Source organism: Hylaeus volcanicus, chromosome 2 (assembly GCF_026283585.1).
Source record: "Hylaeus volcanicus isolate JK05 chromosome 2, UHH_iyHylVolc1.0_haploid, whole genome shotgun sequence".
NCBI classification, from domain to species: domain Eukaryota; kingdom Metazoa; phylum Arthropoda; class Insecta; order Hymenoptera; family Colletidae; genus Hylaeus; species Hylaeus volcanicus.
In genome coordinates this window covers 16,309,725-16,337,278 of record NC_071977.1, presented here as the reverse complement: position 1 = coordinate 16,337,278, position 27,554 = coordinate 16,309,725, and the positions used below count along the sequence as shown (strand labels likewise).

At 35.8% G+C, this 27,554-nt stretch overlaps 4 protein-coding genes across 10 annotated transcripts; 3 read left to right on the top strand and 1 right to left on the bottom strand.

The window, feature by feature from the left end:
• The first annotated feature begins 6,490 nt into the window (after window positions 1–6,490).
• On the top strand, window positions 6,491–7,639 carry LOC128872137 (uncharacterized). The gene is made up of 3 exons (XM_054114535.1): window positions 6,491–6,956; window positions 7,238–7,416; window positions 7,498–7,639. Exons 1-3 carry the CDS (start codon window positions 6,806–6,808, stop codon window positions 7,606–7,608), a joined length of 441 nt encoding a protein of 146 aa, XP_053970510.1. The 5' UTR covers window positions 6,491–6,805; the 3' UTR covers window positions 7,609–7,639.
• A 9-nt stretch (window positions 7,640–7,648) lies between these two features.
• Window positions 7,649–9,884, top strand: LOC128872135 (sepiapterin reductase-like). 2 transcript variants are annotated; one of them, XM_054114531.1, is made up of 5 exons: window positions 7,649–7,883; window positions 8,099–8,412; window positions 8,491–8,580; window positions 9,436–9,560; window positions 9,746–9,884. In XM_054114531.1, exons 1-4 carry the CDS (start codon window positions 7,649–7,651, stop codon window positions 9,472–9,474), a joined length of 678 nt encoding a protein of 225 aa, XP_053970506.1. In that variant the 3' UTR covers window positions 9,475–9,560; window positions 9,746–9,884. The 2 variants fall into 2 exon arrangements, with proteins under 2 accessions (XP_053970506.1, XP_053970505.1); XM_054114530.1 differs by lacking the exons at window positions 9,436–9,560; window positions 9,746–9,884 and having other exon boundaries at window positions 8,491–9,178.
• LOC128872134 (proton-coupled folate transporter-like) lies at window positions 9,314–11,849 on the bottom strand. 5 transcript variants are annotated; one of them, XM_054114526.1, is made up of 6 exons: window positions 11,576–11,849; window positions 10,920–11,165; window positions 10,427–10,776; window positions 10,035–10,314; window positions 9,776–9,958; window positions 9,314–9,558 (listed from the first exon to the last, which is right to left on the bottom strand). In XM_054114526.1, the coding sequence occupies exons 1-6, from the start codon at window positions 11,658–11,660 to the stop codon at window positions 9,320–9,322; spliced, it is 1,383 nt and encodes a 460-aa protein (XP_053970501.1). In that variant the 5' UTR covers window positions 11,661–11,849; the 3' UTR covers window positions 9,314–9,319. The 5 variants fall into 5 exon arrangements, with proteins under 5 accessions (XP_053970501.1, XP_053970500.1, XP_053970502.1 ...); XM_054114525.1 differs by having other exon boundaries at window positions 10,920–11,180; window positions 11,576–11,848; XM_054114527.1 differs by having other exon boundaries at window positions 10,920–11,180; window positions 11,622–11,848.
• A 234-nt stretch (window positions 11,850–12,083) lies between these two features.
• On the top strand, window positions 12,084–26,574 carry LOC128872136 (uncharacterized). 2 transcript variants are annotated; one of them, XM_054114532.1, is made up of 5 exons: window positions 12,084–12,242; window positions 12,316–12,363; window positions 12,496–12,627; window positions 12,752–12,805; window positions 22,621–23,414. In XM_054114532.1, exons 2-5 carry the CDS (start codon window positions 12,339–12,341, stop codon window positions 22,983–22,985), a joined length of 576 nt encoding a protein of 191 aa, XP_053970507.1. In that variant the 5' UTR covers window positions 12,084–12,242; window positions 12,316–12,338; the 3' UTR covers window positions 22,986–23,414. The 2 variants fall into 2 exon arrangements, with proteins under 2 accessions (XP_053970507.1, XP_053970509.1); XM_054114534.1 differs by lacking the exon at window positions 22,621–23,414 and adding an exon at window positions 26,299–26,574 and having other exon boundaries at window positions 12,104–12,242.
• The last annotated feature ends 980 nt before the right edge of the window (window positions 26,575–27,554 follow it).

The following is a 27,554-nucleotide window of genomic DNA, read 5'->3' as shown; positions in this document are numbered from 1 at the left end:
GCCACGCGGTATTCGGAGGCAGGTACGTGCCTACACTGTGTGTCCTGGGGGCTCCCCTCGGCGGAGTTTTGTTGAATTAGCTAACGCGCCAAAATAACGAATAAATAACGAATCACAAAATTTGTAAGTTAATTTTAAGATATATTTATTAATTTAATTGGTTCGTTCATTTTGTTTTAAAAAACAAGTTAATATTGTACTGTTCGTTTTGTTAATTTGCAACTGGCAGTCATTAAACATATCTCAACGAAGCAACATGTATTATTTTATCTACTGAATTTTTCAAGAAAATTTATAATTAAAATATTCCTATCTGCCCGCGCAACAATACCAAGTGGGTTTCAAAATTTGTAATATGGGACGGCAGTGTTGTGTAAAAGGTTGTTATAATAAACAATCAAGTGCAGTAAATATCACTCTTTTCAAGGCAACAAAGTGTGCTGAGGGTTTTCTACGTGCAAAGGAAAAAAGAAAACAGCCAAACTATAGAACAAATAAATAAATTTTGGTATAATTGAAACAAAATCTTCATGTGTGTTTATTATAATATTATCGTAAGTATAATTTATCCTTATAAAATAAGCATTTTACATAACGCTAAATATTTGTTTAGTCGTTAACTTTAAAAGTTCACGTCATTAATTTTAAAAGTTAAAATATTTACCTTTATAAAACCTTTTATTGGAGATGCATGAAGTCACTACTGTTACGTTTACAGAAACTCGCTGTTTGTTCCCGAAGCTCGCGGTCATCAATTTTATTTTATCTACCCTCCTGGAATTTGGAGCTCGGTCTCCCTGGAGTGCATCCTGCAGCTGCATACTCTTAACATCATCTTCGACTTGCGTTGCGTGGGAAGACTTCTTATCTACCCTTTCCCAGGGAACGCAGCTGCTCACCTCAGAGCCACGTCAGATTTCCAAATATGGAAATCACCGATGAATCCCCACCAACATTTAGGAGTATATAAACCCACGATTTTCGTTGCTCGGGGGCTAGTACGAAAGAGTTACTCGTTAGAGACACATTGATCGTCTGCAGAGTAGTACTCTAGTGAGATCGGGCTTCAGTTTCCCTTTCGATCATCGTTACCATATAGATCCGCGAAGACGGTTTTAAAATCTATTACGGCCATAAAAGTACTCTCGACCCCCGCATCGCCAGTGCGTCAACACCGCGCAACACTTAGGTAATTTTAACTTCATACACTAACCGCGACAACACGACACTGGACACTTGTAATTAGTATAGTTATTTTGAATATATACTCTTTGTGTAAACTTAAAAGTCTGTAAGATCAATCATCAAACCTTTATTTTGAAATCACCAATCCTAGCCAGTGTAACGATCCCACAACATAATAACTTTACCGCTCGAGTTATTATTCTATTAAATTAACAAGTTGCGAGGCTTTATCCGCGACGCGTAGTATTCATTATCGATACGATTTAGTCATTGTGTACTCAACCCGAACTCCTAAACTTAACCTATCCTGCGGTTACCCTTTACTGGGAGATACCGATTCCCAGCAGCTACCTGACTTCGCGTCAGAGGCGTCTGCGTTAGTCTCCAATAACCAAGACAACCAAACACCTTACTCTACGGTTACCCTTCACTGGGAGATACCGATTCCTGCAGCTATCTGACTTCGCGTCAGAGTCGTCTGCATTGTCTAATCTATCCTCAAATCTTCGGCACCATTGATACACAATAAATAATCGTATTGGCTCAATTCTCAAATCTATCCCACTCGCTGGGCTCACACGCGCGTCGCTATCGCCCTGGCTCGTAACACTACAAATTTTGAAACCCACTTGGTATTAAGTACCTGGTTATGGCACGGTCACGGTGCCATAACTTTCTTTCACCGTGGGCACGGTGTAAAAGAAACATAAGGAAGTAAACGTGATATTGTTCACATGTTACACTAATACCCTCTGCAGGAGGGTCAAGTAACTTTTTCTATAAGATCACAGGAGTGGGGATAGAGTCGGTTCACCTATCCGTCTTACACCGTGGTCCAAAGTCGAGCAAAATATACTCGCAGAATGAAAGTATTTTTAGATTATTAAAAGAATTTTGTGACTCAAACGAAGATAATAGCCCACTACTTTGGACCTTTTTCTTTCGAATGAGCCCTGATTCAGACCAAAATATGCTCATATAAGGACAACAAACGTCGGCCCGTAATTACATTCCCAAAAACGAATTCCCTTATTTTGTGGATAATGGCAGAGCACGTGGGATAACAAATTTAATTCAAGAAATTCGTATGAGATGGCGCTTACAGAAGCTAAGGAAAAAGTTGTTTAAAATCACTTCCCGAACCACCCCTTTCAAGGTGTTACAACATTTTTGATATGTGTACATACAGTGTTGGGAGTAATAGAAAAGACGTTCTCAATTGCATGCACGACTGCAGTTTCGGCAGCACTGTCAGTAAAACAGAACGCCCATTCTTCAGTAAAACCACCGTCAGTACTGGCCTACCGACAGACTGCTAGTGGCAGTACTGTCAGCCAATTTCCGAACATGGTCTAAAATAAACCACCGTGGCGCGCAACAATGATGATGATTAATTTCAATTCGAGATATCTAAGTTAAAAAATGACATCTGTTTTGAGTCAAAACTTTTGACATATAGTCAAAGGACTTTAGACCTGATCGACCTGATATTGTTTGTCGTCATTATTAGTAAAGATTCTAAAGATACCATAAGCAGCGCCAATAACAGAAACTCCATTGAGAGGAGAGATAAAAGTATTAAGGGTGCGCAGGAGACCCAGCAAAACTCCGAGTTGACTTCAGCGACAGTTACGGAAAAAGCAAGAAGCTCTGGGACAAGGATAGATAGATCCTTGTCTCTCCAATGATGCTGTGACAGAGAGGGAGATACAACAACCGGAGGATAGAGACAAAGACAGAATGATGTCAAACGTTTGTAATTTTCCAAACAGTTATTGTAATTTTATGAGGCGAGGAAGCGACTTTTCCGGCTGATTTTTTTTTTAAACTGTTCCTTATAAAATTCCGCTGCGGGGGGTAGTTACACATTTTGCAATTCGCTTTTGAAACGTGCTAAAAATACGTTTAAAGACAAAACATTTTTTGTGGGTCTTTTTCCAAAAATCTTTAACTATCCTCCGCAGCAGCATTTTATAAGGAACAGTTTAAAAAAAAAGTCAGCCAAAAAGGTTGCTTCGTCGCCTCATAAAATTACATTGGTGTTGTCGTACGATTGAGACGATTCATATGCCAACATGACTGCCTCAATATCGTACTTTCCACTGCAGCGCTGACGTCGTCTTCCTTTCTGTTACCGTGTCGACCATCTAAACACGCTTTTCGACTTGGTTCGCAGGTATCATAGTCAGCTATGTGACTTTTCAAAAATTAATTTTTTTTATAGAAAACGATAATATTTCGTTTGTACCTGATTGTACCTCCAATAGTTTCGTTTGTACCTCGACCAATTAATAATTAAAAAAAATTCAAAAAATGGTCAGCACCTGACATCGAGATTTTTGAAATCGGTTTTTCTCGATTCTTTAGAATCGTTTGTACCCGTTTGTACCGCTTTTCGTTTCGTTTGTACCTCAATAATTTAAATTTTATAGCAATTGTTGATCCGCGTAAGAGTGAAGTTCGTTAATTTTCAAGATATTTAAAATTTGTTTTTTCCCGATTCTTTAGAATCGTTTGTAACCGCCAGAAACGTCTTTCTTTTCGTTTATACCTCAATAGTTTAAATTTTATAGCAATTGTTGATCCGCGTAAGAGTGAAGTTCGTTAATTTTCAACTATTGAGGTACAAACAATTCTAAAGAATCGGAAAAAACCGATTTCAAAAATCTCGATGTCAGGTGCTGACCATTTTTTGAATTTTTTCTAATTATTAATTGGTCGAGATACAAACGAAACTATTGGAGGTACAATCAGGTACAAACGAAATGCTATCGTTTTCTATAGAAAGAAATTAATTTTTGAAAAGTCTGGTGCCAAGTTCACATAGCTATCGTAGTCGGCTGGGTTTTTTTGCCCACGCGCAGCGAACATAGCATTAATGAAGTATACGCACGACTAAACAGGTGTATCTTAATTACCCCTGCATAATTTTACAAATATATTCATGATTTATGGACAAATGTAGGACAATATATAAAGACAATATATAAATAATAAGGACAAATATATTCATGATTTCGCGCTCATAGCCACAATAGCTATAGCACCCCACACCTGTTACCCTGGATACGACACTGTCCAGCTGGTAACTGATCGTAGTATCGTACATAAGGTACCGCTAGTTCGATCCCAAGCTGCTGTGTATTTTTTTTATTCTTATTTTATATTTTGTTCGGTTGCCGAACATCTTGTATAATTTATAAAAAAAGAAAATTTTGATATAAGAGGTAATATGAAATATAAAATACAAACAAATAGCCTTACTTTACTCAATACTTTCTTGTTTCGCTGTATGTATACCGTGTTTGGTCTCATTGTAAACATAAAAATCTTACAAATACATCGGAAAAAGTTAGATTTAAAAAAATTAATAAATAAAAAAGTTTTACTGTTACACCAGTATTGTCTCGCGCCCGCCGATATGTTTTGGTTCCTTGCTCTCTCTCTCTCTCTCTCCTCTCTCTTCCGCTTTCCTCACTCTGTCTCTTTCTATGTTCGCGCTCGGCTGGAGCCGCATGTAAACTTAGAATCGACACCTCGGCTGGTTATTATACCTACATACATTGTATGTGTAACCAAATGTTTCGATCAGCTTCGAATCCGTCCAAAGTTTGAAAGCGTCGACGAAGTAGAAAGAGACAGTTTGATAAAGAAGAAAGAGAGACTGACAAGGGAACGGGCTCAGATATAACGCTAATTTTTTGATGAGCCTTTGCACAGTGGAAAACTGAAGCGAATGATATTCAGTTTTGGGGGTAGACGATTTATAGTTTACGTCGTAAACTTTACGAGATATTTAACATTGAAGTTATTATTGCTGCTTACTTGGTGAATTATAAGCGACTCCATTAATAGCGAATTCGTCGTGGTCAGTAAAGCATCAGCATAATAATTCCTCTGTCGCAAGTTCGAGTCCCGTTGAAAACGTTCTCACACTATTCTTTTTTTTTCACTTTCTTTTAAAAATACATTCGTTAAATATGACTTATTTATAACTAATGTTCGGATATATTTTTTAAAACAAACAATTTCCATTTTGAATGTATGATGTACATGAACTTGAGTGATAATTTTCGAAAAAGCAGTGGAAACAAAAATTTTAATCACCATGTACATCGAATGAATGCTTCAGATTCACAACTGCAAAATTGTTTATTTAATTCTACTGGGAATACCGCTTGATTTACGTTAATGATATGTACTCGATTTTTTGATAGCCATAATGCGTACCAAGCATATCTATGTAGAATCGAGATAAATATATCGAAATTCATTATACAAATAGAAACAAGTACAGCAATGTCTCGAAATAAGTAACTCGATCGGGACCGGCGAGTTGCTTATTTCGAAACAGGTATGGTATTCGGTTTGACCGTTCTCGAGCGTGACGAGGAGAAACCCATAGACAAAATAGGGGGTTCGGTGTAGCGGCAAACTATAAAGTATAAAGTGATCGCTCGAGCACGAGTGTTATACTTTGGAGAATGATAAAAGATAACATGCTTTCTCATTTTAGCACTAGTAAAATCGAACGAATGGAACGTACATGATAACTAACAGTAGTATTCCGGAGAATACACACGCCAGAGAAAGAGAAAACATTACACACATTCTGTCCTCTTTACGCTTGGATTCTCTGATATCGATGACTATTTCTTCAAAACAACTTGCACGCACAGAATCACTATCCATTTTCAAACTTTCAAACCTTCCTTCATGTGACTGTCACGATAAAACGAAATAAACTTACGACCAAACATAAAAATCGTTGTAAAAAATTACTCACCTACAGCAAGTAGGTATTCCGGCATGATATGTTACGTTAAAAAATTAATTTTAACCTTAAAATATGCGTAAGGTAATATATAATATGCAGTATATAGTACATGGCATCCAAAAAGTATCTTTCTGATACAAAATTGAAATAAAAAAAAATGACATCAATCGGGATACGTACCCGGGGTCAAGCAACGTTACAACCTAATACTCTACCAATGCATTCAACGAACCTTGCTAGATGCTTTTATTGTACATCGAAAACAAACACCCATTCTGAAAAAAGCCAGAATGGTTTTGCAGTACTACATGCGTACTACGACCCCGCAGGGTGTCGCAAAAGCGATTGCAACATCCGTGCCTTTCCTTCGTTAGTGTGCTTTTTCTTATGTAATTACGTATATTCAAAAATAATGTTCATAAACGTTTTACCTTTTTTATTATACAATATTTTTTACATTGCATACTATCATTACATTCCACAAATAACAATTAGTACTTTATTATGTTCGTACCATATTACAAATATCATATCAGTTGTTTATTATTTACTATTGTAAAAGCTTGTATTTAAAGTAAAGAAATTCAACTTTTGTGTTAAATTAGTTATATTTAAACAGTTATAATAAAGTTCATATTACATTTCTTAATTTATCTTAAATTAACTTAATCCTGACTAAGTCGCACGCAGTTCTAATAATTTTGTCACGTGCGGCGCGAACGCCAGAAAAACCCTAAGTTCTTAAAATAAAACCGCACGGACTCGCAACAGCTGCCCTACTTATGCGAAAAGGAAAGGCGAACCTTGGTGAATCAGAAAATAAAAGTCATAATTACGTCAAACATGAAGACAGACATCAATGATCCATGGTGTGGAATAGTTGTACCAGATTGCAACGACAATAAGTGCAACAATCATTTTGAAGACTCTTTTGTAGAATATCAGTCGAGATGTACGAAGCTTGTTGATTCCGAAGAATATTTACAGAAACTTTGTAAGTAGTCTATCATTTAATTTTATTTTTAAAAATCTGTATAAAGTATACCTATTTATGTTAACCTTCAATTTCGTAACTAAACAAATTTTTGGAAATAATATTGATTCTTCGTTTCTCTTTTATAAGTCCAATTTGTTATTAAGTAAAAATTGAACGATTTTTTGATTTTTTCAAATCAAATTTGTTACCAATGTAATGAAAAAGTTACATAATGACAGTTATACAAGTATTTGTAAGCATTATCCTTATGGCATAGTCAATAAATAAATATGTTATAGATTCCAGACTTAGAAATCTTGAAAAAGAGACATCAAAGAAAGATCTTGTAGCATCTTTAGCAGAAGTGAAAGAAGATTATATCACACGATTGATAACTTCTGGGCACAGACTTGAAATAGAAGAGGAAACAGAACTAACTTTGAATCCTTTAATTAGACATCTAGCACCACATTTACAAGTAACTATGCAAACATAAATGATTTATAATATGTTTATTCTAGAAATATTTTTGTATTAAATATGTTATATATTATTTCAGGCAGTAACTGCTAGTGAATTAGTTCACCTTTTAAAAGCAGATGTTCTTCAAGTAGTTACAGAAACTGAAAATAATAAGGAAATTATAGAAAACTCATTAATGAATAAGTAAATTCAAAGAGTAAAGCAATAACTTATATCTTAGAGGAAACATGTCGATCAAAGCATTATCTGGAAAAGTATTTCTGCTAATAACTGGTGCAAGTCGTGGAATCGGAAGACAAATTGCAACATCCTTTGGTTCTGTCCTACAGGAAGGTTCTCATATTCTCTTACTGGCAACAAATTTAAATGCTTTGAAAGAATCTGCTACTTATATTCCTCCTAGTATATCTGTTGACACTGTGAGTGTTGATCTGGGCAAAGCAACAAAAGATGAATTACATAGTAAGTATATATATACATTTATATACTACTATTAAACAAAATGTGACTAATAATATGATCACAATTACCATGCAATCAGATTATTAATTAATGGCTATAATTATCAATTTGTTGTATACTATGTAGGTACAAATACATGTTCATACACGCTTGCAAAGTATCATGTGATTATATATGTGTAACATTTTTATTTGTTATGTTTATATTTTTTCTAGGTATCATAATGCAATCTATAAAAAATAAGAGGCAAAAAGAGTTTGATCGAGTGGTCATAGTACATAATGCTGGTACAACAGGAAATGTTACTGAATCTACAAATGATATGACTGACATAAATGCTTGGCGCAATTATTTTGATATAAATGTTTTTAGTCCAGCTATATTAAATGGAGTTGTTATGAAAATATTTAATGAGGAAACAAATACTGAAAAAAAAATTATAAATATTACTTCATTGTTTGGTATACAGGCAGGAAAAGGAGTAGGTTATTATTGTACTGGAAAAGCAGCACGGGAAATGTTTTTTAAGGTAACTATCTTGCATTGATACGTATCATTTATTAATAGTTAGTTTCATGTTATACTGTTAGATGAATTTGTTACGTAGGTGTTCGCTTTGGAAAATCCACAAGTCGATGTATTGAATTACTCGCCAGGACCAGTTCAAACTGACATGTTCCAGCATATTTGTGATGAAGTGGGTAACCAAGAAACTAAGATACAATTCAACGATATGGTTAAAAAAGCATCTGTCTTGACATGTGAACAAACAGTTAACCGACTTTTAAGCGTTCTTAAAAACCGTAAATATAAATCAGGCGATCATGTTGACTATTTTGATGAAATATAAATTATATACAATATATTGATTCAAATCAGCGTTTTTCAAATCAAGATCCGCAAACAAAAAAAGAAAAAACATACGTGCAATAAGAAAACTGCTTCCTATATTTTATTCTTATTAAACTAGAGCACAAAAAATTGGTGCTTCTTTTTGATCTTTTTGTTGAGATGCAAGTTTAATAACTTTTTCATATTTACTTTTTAACTAAAACTATTCACATTGAATCACAATTTGAAACATAAATATCAGTATAATACATTCTTTTAAAAAACAGTTCGAGATCATGTCTGCTAAGAATTTCCCTTCATTGATGGATCATTGAGAAGGTACAGTTTGAAAAACACTGATTAAAATTATTCACATTCCAATTGTCGTAACTTATAAACACAGTATATGTAAATGTGTACTTAAAAAACTACTTCAGGTGATTGATTAAAGTTACAATATTTTATTTCATATTGTTATTATATTGTAAAAATAAGATTTACAAAATATATATTAATGGATACTAATATTAAAGTAACAAGTTTGTGCGTCCGTAAGTGTTTCTTTCTCGTGAGTACTTCTTTATACGATAGATATCTGTATGAGTTTATGAGAGTAGCTCACTATCTTGTACCAATGGCGTGTACCTTAAAATATTACACCTTCTATTTTTAATTCGTATATTTATTAGCACCAGTATTACAATTATGTAAATTCCAACAGATACCAGCCAGACTGGCACAGGGTATACAGGTGGCATAAAGTGTGAATACATCAATCCATATAAGGAAGCTGCTACAAGTGGAGTTAATGTTTCAATACATACTAATAGAGAAAATATTTTACCTGTAAGAATTTATAAACATTATTAAGTTATATATTAGATAGGCGCAACAGAGTTAGTTATATCGCGATACATGTTGTAATAGGTGTACTTTTTGTTTGTTTTTCATTCTTTAGTTTTCTATAACTATTCAAACATTTCATATAAATAAAGGTTTGTATTTAATTTAATTTAATATTCGTTTCATAGTTTCATCAAAAGTTACAAAATTGATTTTACCAGTATCTTCTGGAGGCACTGACTTAGATATAATAGAACGCAACATAGGACTAGCGACACCGCTAAATGCTCCTACGGCTGCAGATAAATACATATGCCAAGATTTCCATGTTAAACTTTGAACTAGAGATCTACTTAAAGATGATAATACTGACAGTATAGCAGCCGTTTCTTCGGAAATTCCTAAAATATGTCGTTACATCAAGCCTTTTTCATCAAACACATACTATGTAATATATATGAAAATTGTATTCCATACTTGTATACGTTGTTAAAATCTTTACTCCAAATATTACTCCAAAAGTTGTGAATGTTATATTAACAGCTACATAAATAGAATATATATTTACATCCCAGCCAAGCCTAGCACTGGCAAATAAAAATCCAATAGTCATTTCTCCTTGAAGAACTATGGCGAATAAAATAATGACAGTTAGGCAGCACCAAACTATGTACCTATTAAACCCATCTCGTTTCTTGGTACATGTACTAATAAGTTCTTTGACTAAATGTACATCGAATATGCTATTTAAAGTTATCTACAAAAGATAAAAAACATTAATTACATTCTAATATAAAATAAGAACAGTAAATTGATATTATAAATATGAACAATGAAAGTATACTAGTAAGAAATTACAAAATACATACTAAATTTCTACTGCAAATAGAGTCAGGGACTAACAAATAAATGTACAACCCTGCTAGAATGCAACACAAACTGGCACAACCAAATACAATTGTATAGCCATATGCTTGGAAAACAACAGGACCAACCAATATACCAGCAATAACACCAACAAATATTAAAACTTCCATCCAAGCTAATTGCCATGCTCTATCTTGTTCATTTGTTATGTCAGAAATATAGCAGATAGTACCCAATAAAATTATACAGAATCCTCCAAAACATGCAGTTGGGATATATGCAATTAATAAAAACCATGGACTGATATCCCAAAATGTCATGAAAGATAGAATAAAATATGTCAGCGATGGACCTATGACATAAAAAATTGAATGACAATAAAGTAAGAACACTTTCCTAAACAATACAAAGGTACATGACGTGAATGGAGTAATTGTATTAGCTAAGCAATAGATTTACTTCTACATTAAAATATATATATGATATAGTACTAACCAATATATCCCAATACTATGATTGCTTTCCTTCCGTGTTTATCACTCCATGGTCCCAAAAACAGAGACAAGAATGCAGGAAAAATATTTTCAATAAATGTTTTCACCATCAAAACTAAACTTGCTTCGGGTTGAACTTGTGCATCTATTTGCAATGCTGTAGCACAACTGCTGTTTATATGCAATAGTAAACATTCAGTCTTATTTATATCTAACGTTATCTTACAAACGCGATATATTATTAAATCTGTTAAAATATTACCTACAATTAAACCATATATTTCAGTTTCATATTAATTAACTTCAGTTAAGTATTAAATAAATTAATATGCCACTAATTGTAAATTGTATAATTTATTTTGTGAAAGAAATTTTTAAAATATTTTTACAATATTTACACAATACATTTTATAGTGTTTGAATACTAAATAATAAAATAATAAATTATTATTCGGGTTCACCTAAAATGAAATCAAGATAATAGTTTTATATAATAGGTGTACTATTTCTGTGTAATGCTTATTTTAGACACCAAGAGTATCAGAATCTTCTCTAATGTACTTTAATGTTATAACTCAAAAATGTAAATATGTATTTTATAACATTATTATATTAATACAAGTACTAAAAATACAATTCAAAATATAATATAGTTACTTGATATTGCTTGAGCAAATATTAATAACATTAAAGATGGTTGTACCAACACGTAACGTTTCCATCCAGTAATTATGTTATCCATTTTATTTTTAAAACGGTTTTTCTACAAAATTATCACAGCACTGTACAAGGTTACACTATGTAAACAATGATAGTTATAATATATTCTTATGACATATTTTATAACACATTACAATACAAATTTACTAATAATCATGATGAACATAATTGGAACTGGTTATCTTATAGAGTATCATTGTTTAATTCTTTGTTCGTATCATTTCAACACGATACGTCATCAGCTATAATTGACTGTTTAGCGAATAAGATTGTTTCATTATTGCAACTTATGGAAATGTCAATAAACATGATTCAATCTCACGAATTAAGATTTATATATTTTATACAAGTTTTTAATATGGAAGATAAAACTGTGAAATAATATTTTTGACAAATAAACAGCTAATTGACAATGAAATCTAATCCGTTTAAACCAGGTAATTCGCGCTCCCGAGGTTTGGCGGCGCCAGTGTCACTACAAACATACGAACGTTTTCAATTATTTCGAAGCTAACCGCACGATCGAATGCGATCGATAATTCAACGATTGGAACGATTGGATGGAATCCAACGATTTTACTAAAGACATGGACGATAAAAAACGGTAAATAATTTTTAAAGTATATTTAACAAATTTTTAATGAAAATATTTAATAAATTCTATTGATATCAATTAGCACCTGCTGCATAGGAAACTGGAATGGAAATTGAAGAAGAAGAAGAACGTAAGTTTTTGATCTCTACACATATACATATGATATAATAATATATAAACAGAACATTTATACACTACATGTAAATGAGAAGACCTCCAACATTTAATGTATATACAATGTTATATAATTTGATTAATATAGATCAACCCGTGCTCACCGTTGGATGCCAGGACAATGTGGGACTTCAGGACAGCGTGGGACTGAAGGGCTTCATTGATCCTGATACCAGTAGAGACTCCTGCACCTATAATGTGCTTCCTGGTTCATCCAGAGGTTAGTGTATTACCTTACAATAATATTATCTTCTATTGCATTCCTTTTTTTAGTTATGATAGGTATTTAGTATAACATGTGTCATTTAAAAGGTGCTTCTATTAATTTTTCGTTACAATTACAGATTGTGCTGTCAAAAGGGGTCGACTCCAAGCAGTCAGCAGAAGATGCTCTAAAGGTATTAAGTATTTTTTTTATTGTATGTTTTATTGCATTTTTTATTATATATTTTTATTGTACATTTTACCGTATTTTTATTGTATATTTCATTGTATTTTTATTATATATATTTTTTAAATATAGCGTATGTATATTTTTATTATATATTGTACTGTATATTTTTATTACATTTATGTATAATAAATTTAATTTCATAAAGTAGGGCCTTTTTTTTTCCTTCCTTTACTTTTTATTCAGTTTCATTTTAAGGGGATAGACATGGGTAATGCAGCAAGGTGACATTACCGGGAAAAAGGGGTTCGCGATTTTTCGCTTTTCGTCCTTATATTAGCTTATTTTGGGCTGAATGAGGGCTCATTCTAAAGAGGAAGGTCCAACGAAGGGTGCTCTGGTCATGATTAAACGAGAGTGTGTTGATATTTAATAATATGAGCGTCCAAAGTTGAACAAAAGTCGAGCAAAATACATCCGCAGAATAGAAGTATTTTTAGGTTACTAAGTGGATTTTGTGACTCAAATGATGACCAGAGGCTTCGAATGAGCCCTCACTCAACCCAAAATATGCTAATATAAGAACAAAAAGCGAAAAATCGTGAAAACATTCCCAAAGACGAGTTCCGCCATTTTGACGATAATGCAGAGGAAGTTACGTCACAAATTTAGTTCAGACAATCGATAGAAGATGGCGCTTACTGAGGACGACTGCTAACGTGAATTCGATACAATTGCGATGTTGCCGTTCTCACAACAGCGTCTCTCTACACTGTTGCCATTTCACTGAAGTCAAAACCGCGCTTAGCATCCCGTATCCTTACATTTGCCAACGCGATTCTCAGTCTCCCTTTCTTATTCATCCAACTGTTTCTTTCTACTTTCATCGTCGCTTCGAAACTCTAGCATTGCGCTGGACGCGGTTCGACCCCGGTAGGAGTCACTTATTTTTTTTTTTACTTTTTCTTCCGTTTGTATCATGTTTTGTTATGGAAACTACTTTTTTATATATTAAGATTATTTTTATACAATTTTTGTGCAATTTTTATGTTTTTATCGCTTCGAAAAAGAAGTCAGGATGTGAAAGGAGTTTCTACAAGCTTTTATAAAAACTTACGTCATTATAGTTTGTAAATAACAATTTAATTATATTAAACAAACATTGCACAACTTCTTTCTTCTTTCTTTTTTTCCTTTTCATTCTTTCTTTTTCTTTCTTCTTTTTTTCTGACTTCTTTTTCAATGCGATAAAAAACATAAAAATTGCACAATATTGTATAAAAATAATCTTAATATATAAAAAGGTAGTTTCCATAACAAAACATGGTACAAACGGAAAAAAAGTAAACAAAAAAATAAGCGACTCCTAACCAGGATCGAACCGCTTCCAGTGCAAAAGATCGCCTTCGCAATATGGCACTCTATCGACCGTGCCACGCTGCTTCTATAATACCTCCGACTCTTATACGGTTGACACTCGTCAATCGAAATTTAGCTATTTTTAAAAATTTATTTTTCGAAAACGAAAAAGAGTCGCGCCTTCTCACTTGCTGAGATTGTCCTACATACCCTTCTTTACATATGAAAAAAATTTGATTAAATAAATCGGGGGACACTAGGCGATATCTCCTTGTAAGCTATGTGAACGTGGGACCTGACTTAAAAAATTAACTTTTTTTTACGGAAAATGATAGTATTTCGTTTGTAGTTTCATCAATTGATAAATGAAAACAAATTGTAACAACCTAATACTAAAATTGAAACGAAACACTATCATTTTCCGTAAAAAAAAGTTAATTTTTTGGCAGTTGGCTGTCAGGTTCACATACCGCGATCCGCTTCGGGAAGCGTGCAAAGTGAGAGTTTTCCGACTTCTCACGCCTTTACGGGAAAACCCGAGCGTCAGGTATCAGGAGATACCGGCGTGAGAAGCCGAACGTCGCGAAATTTACCACGGCTAGCGATCCGGATCGCGGAGAGGGGCGTGGATTGTCGGCGAGGAAAGGAAGTCTGGGAAAGCCGTTTTCACGGCGAGACGGGGCGGATTAACACAGCACTCGTTTAAAATAATATAGAATATATTGTACGCGAAAGATGTTACAGAATTCGGTGTACGCTGCCGAGCTGTCGTAGCGTCAAAGGTCACCGGGACGACCGGTAATCGACACGAGAACTACGTTTCGAAAACACGTGCGGATTTCGTTCACGATAGCCCAAATTCCGTCGCGATTTGCACAAAGGCGACTTTGGAAACGATGTTCGGACAGTCTTGACGCGGTCGCGGTGGGCTCGACCTTCTCGACGAGAACGTTAACCGGCAGCGATTCAAACACGTGCGCGTTACAATGGACTCGCGACTAGATGTTCGTTAATTCGCTCGATATCCTACGCAAAGGCGGTTTCCCGGTAACAACGCTATTTCGCCCGACAGGATGCTCGGCAGCCACCAGGTAACCCGACCAATTCACGATATCCTATCCATGAGCGTGAGGTAAAGGAGGAAGCGCTTACCGTACCGTCCACCACGTGTGTCACTGACGAAATAGGACGATCTACGCGAGCTCGTTGCACGCGTTGGCTCATGCGCTTCCCCCCAGCCTCACCTCAATGGTCGGCGGCACGCGGCACCTTATGACGGCCAAATTCAAATCGCGTTATCGGCGCGCTCGTCATCGGCGATCGTCCAGTCTCGTCCCTCGGCGACTTTGGCGGGGTGTCAGTGCTGCCATCCCTCGAAGACTCTGGAGCGGGCCGGGTCTCAGTGCACTCGAGAACCCGGCTGACTTCGCTATCCTAAACGGCCTCCTGCCCCCTGAAGGTCGTAGCGGAGTCCAGGGGCTGTTACAAATAACCTCCAGCCCCTGTCTATTTGAGCTTCATCTGGCCAGTCCGTGCAGCCGGCGCCGGGTTGGACGGGATCGGTAGCCTCTAAGCCGCATCGCTCGGTGTTGCCGTCGTTAGCCCAACGCTATTGCCCTTCAGATACGCAAATCAGTCATAACCCTGAGTTACCTTGGTGGCGCTCTCGATCTTGGTCGGTCTCGTTCCCCGCGGAGAGTTCACCTCTTTGTGACGTGGGAATCTGCCACGTCACAATACATATGATATTTATTCTAGATTTAGAAAAAAATATTTTTTTTTTAAGTATAAAATGAATATCTATTCAATATTTAGAATGGAATATTTTTTTCCAAATATAAAATACATATTTATTTAATATTCATAACAAAATATTTTTTCACGAATATAAAATAGATATTCATTTGATATTCGCAACAAAATATTATTTCTCGAATATAAAATACATATTTATTTGATATTCGCAATAATATATTTTTTCCCGATTATAAAATATATATTCATCTGATATTCAAATTTCGACCGAGGTAAAAAAAATTAAAATAACTTGTTTTAATGAAATCCAATCACAAGAAATAAAGTAATAAAAGTAAAATCTATGAATAAATGAAACACAATATAAAATTTGATTTAATTTTTTTTTAAATCTCTTAATTTTCAAGATTTACTCGACATTGCGCGAATATTCAATACGCATCTTCTAAACATAAATTTCACATTATCCGAATATTTTTTAAACGTTTCTGTTAAAATATTTATGGGAAATAAAAAACATTAATACTGGATTTTTCAGGATATGTAGGTATCAGTTTTTATATTCAATTAGTATCAACTCAAAAAGTAATTTGTATTAAACTTCTTTATTTTTACAAATGAAATCAGGGTGTGGATAGTGTATAAAAATTATTGGTCACCACTTTCAGGAGTTATTGTACACATCTGGATCGGTGGACGTTTGCAAAAAAAAACCGTTCGCAAAATCCATTATGACCTCGAAATTTGAGGTCAAATTCTTTTTTAATTTTAAAAAATTCTACTCGACGAGTAGGTAAAAAGCTTCACAGGAGCCACATGCCGGAGACGAACCGTTGTCGCGTAAAAAATTGTTAAAGTTTTCCAAATTTTCGATAGCGCGATGGAAATCTACGTGGCGCCGCAGCGGCGCCGAGGGTCCCTCACCCTAGCTCTTATTCGTATATGCACGCGTGATGGTGAAGCGTAACCGCACTACACAAACGTAATACGCAGCGCGAAAGAGAATACTACTACTTACTACGCTGAGCATTCAGAATCCCTCAAGGAAGAAGTATACAGTATATGTTGTTGAGAACAAACTATACTGTATGGCAATAAAAAGCAGTTCCATTTAGTTTTCCTCCGCTGCCGCATATCTAATGTTAATACCATTTCTATGTAGAGAGTAGCTGCTATAATACCGACCTCTCCGATTTGGCTGGGCGGTATTACAGCAGATTTTTCTGCATAGAAATGGCAATAGCCATAGAGACACGGCTGGCCGATGAAAACGAGGTGGCGCTTTCTGCTGTTTCAGAACGAAGCGAGAAACATAATTCGCTCTTAGCGAGCGAAAATGAGATACATATAGTCTCCGATTTGTTTCGACCTCTCTTTCTCTCCTCTACTGAGTATACATTGTAAGTACGTATAACCAAATATTCAAGTCCGACCAGCTTCGAATCCGTCCAGAGTTTCGAAGCGTCGACGAAGTAGAAAAAGACAGTTTGATAAAGAAGAAAGAGAGACTGATAAGGAATGTTTTTTAGGTGTCTGCCTGCGATTGTTTTGATTTTTGGATATGTTTTAAAGGGCCGAAAAATAAGATATACCTACTTTTTATTTTGTCCCGTTTTCATATTTAGGAAATGATATAAAGTTTCAGCTGCAATAGGCTATCATCGAAACTATCATAGATAGAAGAAATCGTTTTAAGAAAAAGTTTTATGGTTTTCTATCTGCATATAAAATCTGACCCAAAAATTTGTAAAAAAAAATAATTTCTTTATAATAACGAATTTGTTTATAACATTATTTTAAATGTAATCGAAGTTGATAGAATAACCAAAACGAACATATTTTTTTTCTGAATCTATTGATGTATAACATGTACCTGATTATACAGCCGGGGACAAAAATAAGTGGACAGTTACTGGAAGTAGGTAAAGATGGAGTTTGATCGAATTAACGTAACTGTTATAAACTTCAGTTTTATTAATTTTATATCTTTATAGTATGTACATTATGTAGTGAATAATTGAAGTTCTTACTCGCATCTTTGTGTAAACATGCTGTAGTTAACGAAACTGATAGCTATTTAGCAGCAGACAAAAATAAGTGGGCACTTTGTGTAAGACGATTAAATAAAGGCAAATACAAATCGCCGCGTATAAAATACAATGTTCTTTTATTGCGGAGGGCTCTGCTCGTATCGAAGGCTGGCAACGAAGTGACTTTCCGGTCTGAGAAAATCTATCCCTAGCCTCGTCAAGGAAGGCCTTTTTAAAGGGCCTCCGACATTGTCTTTGATCGGGCCTCGCGTCGCAGCGTCGCGCTCTGTCGTCCACGCGCGCCTGGCCCATGTCTGCGTCTCCTCGGCATGGGGCGGCGGACAATGTATTCCGCTATTCCTTACATTTGTTACAAAGTTATCATAAGGCAAGAAATGTATACAAACATTAGGCAGAGATTACGCTTACATGCAGTGATCCCACAGAAACTTATTAGTACTAACTCAACCTTCGTACGAGTATAAGCATTTCTAAAAAAATTTCAGAATGTCAAAAACGGAAGAAATTTCAAATCAAATTCGCCATTTAATCGTTTTAGATTGCTGTACACAATTAAGTTACCGCGTGATAGCTTGAAAGTATAACGTATCTAAAAGTGCTCTAGAAAGTGCAGGAGAAAAAATTTATAAAAAATTCTACTACATAATACGGTGAAAAATTTAAGAGGCCGTGGACGCAAACCCTGCACCACCATACAAGAAAACAATTGCATCAAGAAGTATTGCAGAAATAATGGGATTAAAAGTTTCAACAAAAACAATAAAACGAAGCCTTCACGAAGCTGGATTAAGATGTTGCAAGGCTAGACGCAAGTCATACATCAATCAAATTAATATGAGAAAACGTTTAGCATTTGCAAAAAAATATTTGAATATGTCACTAGCATTCTGGAAAAGTATAGTTTGGAGCGACGAAAGTAAATTTGAGTTGCGGCAATTAAAAAAAAGCATCAAGTTTGGAGGAAAAAAAATGAAACATATAAAAAAGCATTTATTACACCTACAGTTAAATTTGGCGGAGGATCATTAATGGTGTGGGGGTGCTTTTCGTGGAATGGAGTTGGTACATTAGCAGAAATCGATAGAATTATGAATCCAGACAAATATATTGATATTCTAAATGAAAATTTAGAAGAAGCAGTAGTAAAGATGGGTTGCGATGACGAATTTGTCTTCCAACAAGACAACGACCGCAAGCATACTGCTACGAAAATTAAAAAATTTTTTGAAGATTCCAATATTAAATTGCTTGAATGGCGGCTCAAAGCCCCGACTTGAATCCTATAGAAAATTTATGGAGTTTACTGGACGCAAAAGTTCCATTGGATCAACGAAATAAAAAGGTCGATATTTTCAAAAGGTTACAGTTTGAATTTGAAAAAATTGATAAAGATTATATCGAAAATTTAATAAAAAGTATTCCCCGACGTCTGGAAGCAGTAATAGCAGCAAAAGGTGGCAATACCAAGTATTAATTTCAATATGTATTCCATTTGTCACGTATTTTAGTAAGTATCCACTTATTTTTGTCTGCTGCTAAATAGCTATCAGTTTCGTTAACTACAGCATGTTTACATAAAGATGCAAGTATGAACTTCAATTATTCACTACATAATGTACATACTATAAGGATATATAATTAATAAAACTGAAGTTTATAACAGTTACGTTAATTCGATCAAACTTCATCTTTACCTACTTCCAGTAACTGTCCACTTATTTTTGTCCCCGACTGTATATGTGTGTTGTTTGCGAAAAACAATAGCTATAACCTATAACAAAGATAATGATCGTACGTCTATATTTGACATGATCGCGACCCGGCGCGGCGTATCTGCGCGATGCATACAATACACCCCCGCTCAGAAGTATGTGGACACTAAATATCTAATAACAGTTGCAAATCTATTAATATCAATTGTATTATTTATCTTTCGATATGTTTATGTTGTATTAGCGAATATATTTTATTAATAGTCTTTTTTTAATATCACATGAGTAATGATAAAAACCTTTAGAGATAACTAGATAATGTTATCATTATTTTGTAATATTTGGCCATAAATGTTTTCGATATATTGAATATTCTTTCTGAACTTATCAATCTAAATGATCCCATAGTTCCACTATAAAATTGAATATGGCAGTCAAAACATTTAATACTATTAAATGTTGGTAAATTTACATCCAATATAGAATTTAGCAATACAAGTTGTATATCAACAATTTACGATGTATATTAATTATTCATTGAAAGTAGTACGTGTCCACATATTTACCCAGATAGCACCGGACGTCCCATGGACGTCCATTTTATGTCCAGTTTACGTCCAAACGTCGACGTCCGCCCGGAACGTCCTACGAATGTCCATGGGACCTAAATTTTGTACGTCCCAGGGATGTCCGCTCTGAACTTTCTAGATTTAGGAAAAAATACTTTTTTTTAAACAAAATAAATATTATTTATTAATATTATTTATAATATAATATTTATTAATATTATTTATTAATATTATTTATTAATATTATTTATAATATAATATTTATTCAATATGTAGAACAGAATATTTTTTTCCGAATATAAAATACACTATTTACAATTGTAAATTAATATTAATTAATTAATATTATTATCCCAGATAGCACCGGACGTCCCATGGACGTACTGAAAACGTACAGAAAACGTTCTGGAAATGTCCAGCACCGGACGTCCCATGAACGTACAGAAAATGTTCTGGGAATGTCCAGCACCGGACGTCCCATGGACGTACATAAGACGTTCCTGTTCCTGTGCTATCTGGGTATACAATCATTATTTAATATTCGCAACAGGATATTTTTTTCCGTAGATAAAACACATATTTATCTAATATTCGCAACAAAATATATGTTTGAACATATAAAACAAAATGTTTATTCAATATTAGGAATACAATATTTTTTGTACATATGAGATGTGATATGTATGTAATATTTGGAACTATTCAGAATTACCTAGTAAATTAATTCTTCTAACTTTTCAAAAAAAAGTTCAAGTCATTTAGACCAATTTCAAAAGAAGGAATTGTATTTTAAAAAGTATCCGAATATTAATGCGAATCACTATATAAGCTTAAAATATAAGTCAGTTTACCAAAGTCGTTTATGGGTAAGTGAGGAAGCAGGTTGCGGTTGTAGTTCGAAAATCGTGAGTTCGAATCCCGCCGGAGGTAAATAAAAATTCAAAGATTTGTTCGTCGTTTTTCATGGAATCCAGTTACAAGAAATAATAAATACAGTTAACTAAAATCTACCAACAAATAAAAGAAAATATATAAAATTAAAATTTAATTTTTTTTTAAATCTCAATTTTACAGAGAACGTTCTAGGAATGTCCACATCGGACGTCCCAGGGACGTACATAGAATGTCCACGCCGGACGTCCCAGGGACGTCCTGCGATGTAACTGGGACGTTCCAGGGACTTTCGCAGGATGTTCACAGGACGTTCAGGGGATGTTTGGACGTTATCTGGACGTCCATAGAACGTCCCGAACGTCCAGTACAGGACGTCGTATGGACGTACATAAGACGTCCCTGTGCTATCTGGGTATGAGCGAGGGTGTACGTATAATATTAATGCACAAAAATGTAAGAGGCAAACACGGTATACGATACATCAATAGATTCAGAAAAAATGTATGTTCTTCTTAGTTATTATATAAACTGTAATTACTTTTAAAATAATGTTATAAACAAATAATTTTTTTTTACAAAATTTAGGGTCAGATTTGATATGCAGATAGGAAACATGAAACTTTTTTTTAAAAAGTTTTCTTCTATTTATGATAGTTTCGGAGATAACCTATTGCAGCTGAAACTTTAGGGGGTCTTTTCACCTCCTAAATATGAAACAGGCGAAAATACAAAAATACGTATATTTTATTTTTCGCACCTTTAAAACATATCCAAAAATCAAAACAATTGGAGGCGGATACCTAAAAAACATTCCTTGTGAGAGTCGAGGTAATCGTACAAAATTTAAATGCCTACTAATCTGTGAAACAATAATGCGACAAACTAACTTTTTTATTGTTAATTTTTTTTTTAATACAAATTTCACTAACATATTGGTGAGGTTTTTCTGATTAAAATGAGACCAAACACGATATTGTTATGACAATTGGTTATGATACTAGGCTTGTAAATGTTTTCTTCTACTCTTTTTCCGCTGTCTGTTCCTATGCTCTGTCGACGTCGGCAAATGTAAGAATATTTCGACTTCAGTAAAATGGCAACAGTGCAGCGTGGGGAAAGGATAGACGCTGTTATGCCAGAATGACAACGTCGCAATGTATCGATATTCACGTTAGCAGTCATCCTCAGTAAGTGCCATCTCATACCGATTTCCTGTACTAAATTTGGTACGTGACTTGCTCTACTATTATCCATAAAATGGCGGAACTCAATTTTGGGAATGCCTTTACGATTTTTCGCTTTTCGTCCTCATATTAGTGTCACGTCCCGGATTTCAAATTTGAAAATCTGTCCCCCGATTCGATCAAATGATGCTTGCTTTTTGTCCCACGCCTCTCTTAAACGACTTGCGGGTATTGAGTCTACCCTCGCGATTACTATTTATTAGAAATTTTAACTTTTTCGGACTTACTACTTGATGAGGTCGAGCACGTTTTGGATGTAACTTTTCCACCGCGGGTCGTTGGGTGGGATGGTCCACACGGCCTCACGTGCTCGGGGAATGGTCAACGGGGCGAGCCTCCAAGGTATGGGTGCTGGTGTCGATGCTGGTACTGATGCGGATGCTGGTGCTGATGCTGATGTTGGTGCTAATGCTGATGCTCGTAACAGTTCGTTTTGAATCACTCGCGGCTTCACTATGCGCCCGAACGGAAACCTTCCAGATTGAACCGGTAGTTCCTAATCGCGTAACAACCGTCGAATTTGTTCGCGTCTCCCCGAACGGTACTTCCGCGCTGTTTCGGTGTTTTTCATCTATTGAGAGGGAAAAATTGGAATTTATATAAGTTTTAATCGGGGATGAATCTCATGTCCCGCTAATCGTTATCAAGCCCATGCAACCTTTTACGACCGCTGGTTTTGCGTCTATTCCTTTCAAAGCCGGCTTCGACGCCTCGACCCTGATCGGAATATCTGCTCTGCCTTGGATCGAAAAGAAGCCGCGTTAATCAAATCCGTGGCTACTGTTTGGGAAAACCGGCTTCGACGCCTCGATCAACCCTTACAGCAAGCACGAAAGTGACTTTGAACCTGAGTACGATGACGGAAGGAAACCCACGGCCGAGCAATGTTTCTATCTTTAAGATTTCTGAATGACCGGCTTCAACGCCTCGATAAATCGAAAAGACAGTTGGTTTAATTATAATTTATTCCCTTTTCCCTCTCCGAACGCGTCGAATGATTAAGGGAAAAAATAATTGTAGCTCGTGGATTTGTTAAATTACGTTACTGTTTTATTAAGACCCGCGCACGGTCTTTTATTATAGCAATTACAATCAATTACAATTTCTGAATAAAAGGTTCACTACCTTGACTTCGCAATAAAACTCGATATTTGACTTTGAATGATTTCTGAACTTTTGAGGACTATCCCGAGCCTCTGAATTGCGGGCGTACTTATACCCCTAATTCGGGACCTTTGGCCCGAGGAAGGAGGAAACAATCATACCACGTGATTATTAAAAATTCATGGGTGGTGGTTGATTTCTTCCCATAACGTTAGCAATAACATCTTGCCCGAAATCATTCCTAGGTGTTTAGTCTACCCCTTATCGGTTTTTGGTGACTGACACCAACGATAGCCACTGCCGACGGTTCCTTAGCTGACGCTACGCTTGAATTCGTCGAAAAGGTGCAGGGTCTCATTAGATCTGGCCACCGGTGGGTGGTAACGAGTACCGAGAATTGTACGGGACCTGTAGCTGCGACTTAACATCTAGGAGAACCGTTGTATTCTCGTGCGTCGCGATAAAGCAACCGAATCCGCGGTTCACGATAGTGAATAAGCCGCGGCCGTACCGTGGTCGTATCAGGGGCATATGATGTGGCAAGAAGTAGATCGCTCGCTCCGCCCCCGTAGCTGTTATCGCTTAGGTTCTCTCTTACTTGCTAAACGTTTCTTAGTCTAAGATATAGGGTGACGTTCGAATATACAAATACTAAATCTGTCTTCAACTCATTACAAGGGAAAAGTATGTCCGTGGTTTGGACGGTCGATATGCGAACGTCACATTAGCATATTTTGGGCTGAATGAGGGCTCATTTGAAAGAGAAAGGTTCAATACATCCGGGACTGGTCATCGCGTGAGTCACAAAACTCTTATAGTGACCCACAAATACTTGGATTCTGCAGATGTATTTTATCGTATTCTTTCTCTACTTTGGACACTCATATTATTAGATATTAACAAGATCTCGTTGAATCATGACCAGCCCTGGATGTATTCAAGCTTCCTCTTTCGAATGAGCCCTCATTTAGCCCAAAATATACTAATATAAGGCCAAAAAGTGAAAAATCCCGATCCCCTTTTTAGGCCCATTTTTGCCGGTAATGTCACCTCGCTGCATTACCCGTGTCTTTCCCCTTAAAGCAGGTACAAATACACATATATAGGACCATGCTGTTGTGTGTGTGTCTCACTGATTATGTTGTATGTGGTACTAACGACACTGGCGCCGCCACACCTCGTGGGCGCGAATTAAATCGGGCTTCAACGCGAATTATGGTAGCCTGGCGATCCTGATCCCGAGCTTTAAGTTATGAATATTTCTACCACTCGCGGCGCAAGTGAGCACAGATTACGATATATATATATGTCATATGCATTGAGCTCTATCCTAACTCGAGTGTGAACTCCTGTAGGAAGCAGTAGAGGCGACGGAGGTCCGAGAGAAATGCAAAATGAGTGGTTCCGGTATTATCCTATAGCAAATTTATTTATAGAGGGGGAACAAACGTACGCCGTAACATAACCTAACCGAGCATCGCTGAGCATTATCGAGTGAGTTACTTTCAGATTCTTTTCCGCATAAAATTGGATAAATACAATATAAATTGAATTGTGACAAATAATCAAATTTAGCTCTATACCAAATTGTATATATTTGTATGATCTAAATTATGGTATGTAAATTATGTATACTATTTCATTATTATGTCGTTATTATTAATGTTTCTATCGTTTTATATATAAATAAAAAGGAAATAAAGTTCAAATCTGTACATAATTAATCTGTAAATAATTCCTAGTGGCGAGAAATTCAAACAAAGAGAAGTCTGTTCTCCCTCCACACATAAATTTGCTATAGGATAGTAACACCGGAACCACTCATCTTGCATCTCTCTCGGACCGGCGTTTCTCTCGCAGTTCACACTCCAGTTAGGATAAAGCTCAATGAGGCTACCAGGTTACCGTATTTCGCATTGAAATCTGATTTGAATTTGCGCCCTCCGCTATTCGCGGTGCCATTGTCATTCTTTTGTTGCGTACCGCTACTTTTGATAGAGATAAATTAATTCCCATGTCACTCCCAGATGGCAAAGCGGAGACCCGTTTGCCCGTCGTTATGGGAATGTGAATGAGCCTTTGCGTTTGCCAGTTCTGTTTAAAGTTAGTTTAGCGCCAATTACGATTTTCTTGTATTTACGGTATTTCGTTTTTTTGATTGCATTTTATTTAAAACAATTTGTTAATACTTACTCGCATAGCGACCGTTAACCAATATAGACGTCTATTGTAAAAGCTTGTGTTTTAAGTAAAGAAATTCAACGTTTGTGTTAAATTAGTTATATTCAAACTGTTACAATAAAGTTAATATTATATTTCTTATTTTATCTTAAATTAACATATTACTGGTTAAGTCGCACGCAGTTCTAATAATCTTGTCACGTGCGGCGTGAACGCCAATTAAACCCTAAGTCCTTAAAAATAAAACCGCACGGACGCGCAACACTTTCTTTTTTTCTGTCTTTCTTTATTTAAGGTGTTTTAGACCACAATATGGTATAAAATTGATATCGCCAGTGTCATTACTACCACATACGGTATAATCAGTGAGACACACACACAACAGCATGGTCCTATACCTAAGGGTGCGTAGGAGGTAAATTGGTGCCTCCAACGGAGAGTAGGTGAACTACTAGATAGTTTTTCCCGTTTTTCAGGTACAATAATGAAAAAAACATATAATAATTATGCATTTCGTAATCAAGGGAAGTAAATATCATTAAGCGTTTTTTTTTGAGAAAATTGACACAAAAATGTTGTTAAGGTTTAAAGTTAAAATTAAATTTACGAATTACTTTTATTTTAAATTAAGGAAATCACGTGACCAATTAACTCGTCCGCTGGACAATGGAACAAAACCTCGATCTTGGCGCCACGCGAGGTCAAGGTATCCGTCGGTGATTGATAAATCACTTGTGGCAGAAAGTTGAACGTACCACACGTGCTGTTTACTTCTGACCCCGCGCCTATCGCCTAAACGGTAACGACAACTCGCTTTACATTCGATATATCGCGGAGAGAATTAAACGCTTATCGCTAATTCAACCGCGGAAGCGAAGTTAATAAAGTGAATTGTTTTACAACCAAAGTGAGTGAATTTTCTTCTCTACCGAATTATATTTTAAACCAAATTCCTACATATCCTTGTCAGGATAGTTCTGGCAAAATTCAAACGCTTTATGCGTAGACAAATGTCCTGCTTTTGAACGTATTTTTAGCATGTCTCAAAAGCGAAATTGCAAAATCTGTGACTATCGCCCATCGCGGAATTTTATACGGGCAGTTAAAAAAAAAAAGATTAGACGGAAAGGTCGCTTCCTCGTATCATAAAATGTAAATGAAGTCGTCACCAGTGATGGACATTCGTGGGATTTCTCCCTCCAGGGATTCCCTTCTGCGCATGCGTAAGCTGACGTCACAGCTATATGTCGTCTGCTACCATACATGTATCTGAACCGCCAGAGGAGGTGTATTTAAGGGGACTTAGCAATTTTCCCGCGTTTTTAACACTGTGTGACATTAGGGAACAGTAAAAAAAAATGGATAATGAACCGCAGCCGTCCACGTCAGGAATCATCGAGAAGAAAAGAGGACATCAAAAAGGAAAGTATTTCAAAATTCTTAGTTATGTTTTAATATTTCTAAAGATTGGTTGATGCCACGTAAGGATAGTGAAAAAGCTCTTTGCACGGCGTGTAGTATAGTTTTTGTTTGTGGCAAATCAGATTTAATTAAGTATTCTAAAACATAAATGCATGTAGAAAACATGAATAAAAACCATAATATTACGCCATCTGCATTATTATCTGGACACGAAATAAAAAATGAGGACCATACCTAGATAGCACAGGGATCTCTTATGTTCGGGGGGCCTGTCCGACGGGAGTATGCAGTTGGCTGACTGCCAATACGGTTTCCGCGAGGGCCGGTCGACGCTTGACGCGGTCGACCACGTCCATGCCCTCGCGGGCCGGGCAGTCTCCCGGGGTGGGGTGGCGTTGGCGATTAGTCTCGACATCGCCAACGCATTTAACACCCTGCCCTGGGGCACGATCCGGGAGGCGCTCC

What these genes read in the sequence shown, in the direction of transcription:
- LOC128872135 (XM_054114530.1), top strand. Translation starts at nt 7,649, where the DNA reads ATGTCGATCAAAGCATTATCTGGAAAAGTATTTCTGCTAATAACTGGT. An exon ending in AACAAAAGATGAATTACATA is followed by an intron (nt 7,884 to 8,098) that starts GTAAGTATATAT and finishes TATTTTTTCTAG; the next exon opens with GTATCATAATGCAATCTATA. An exon ending in CACGGGAAATGTTTTTTAAG is followed by an intron (nt 8,413 to 8,490) that starts GTAACTATCTTG and finishes TTTGTTACGTAG; the next exon opens with GTGTTCGCTTTGGAAAATCC.
- LOC128872134 (XM_054114525.1), bottom strand. Translation starts at nt 11,660, where the DNA reads ATGGATAACATAATTACTGGATGGAAACGTTACGTGTTGGTACAACCA. An exon ending in CTATTTGCAGTAGAAATTTA is followed by an intron (nt 10,315 to 10,426) that starts GTATGTATTTTG and finishes TATCTTTTGTAG; the next exon opens with ATAACTTTAAATAGCATATT. An exon ending in GATTTTAACAACGTATACAA is followed by an intron (nt 9,959 to 10,034) that starts GTATGGAATACA and finishes GACATATTTTAG; the next exon opens with GAATTTCCGAAGAAACGGCT.
- LOC128872137 (XM_054114535.1), top strand. Translation starts at nt 6,806, where the DNA reads ATGAAGACAGACATCAATGATCCATGGTGTGGAATAGTTGTACCAGAT. An exon ending in AGAATATTTACAGAAACTTT is followed by an intron (nt 6,957 to 7,237) that starts GTAAGTAGTCTA and finishes AATATGTTATAG; the next exon opens with ATTCCAGACTTAGAAATCTT. An exon ending in ATCTAGCACCACATTTACAA is followed by an intron (nt 7,417 to 7,497) that starts GTAACTATGCAA and finishes ATATTATTTCAG; the next exon opens with GCAGTAACTGCTAGTGAATT.
- LOC128872136 (XM_054114532.1), top strand. Translation starts at nt 12,339, where the DNA reads ATGGAAATTGAAGAAGAAGAAGAAC. An exon ending in AATTGAAGAAGAAGAAGAAC is followed by an intron (nt 12,364 to 12,495) that starts GTAAGTTTTTGA and finishes TGATTAATATAG; the next exon opens with ATCAACCCGTGCTCACCGTT. An exon ending in GCTTCCTGGTTCATCCAGAG is followed by an intron (nt 12,628 to 12,751) that starts GTTAGTGTATTA and finishes TTACAATTACAG; the next exon opens with ATTGTGCTGTCAAAAGGGGT.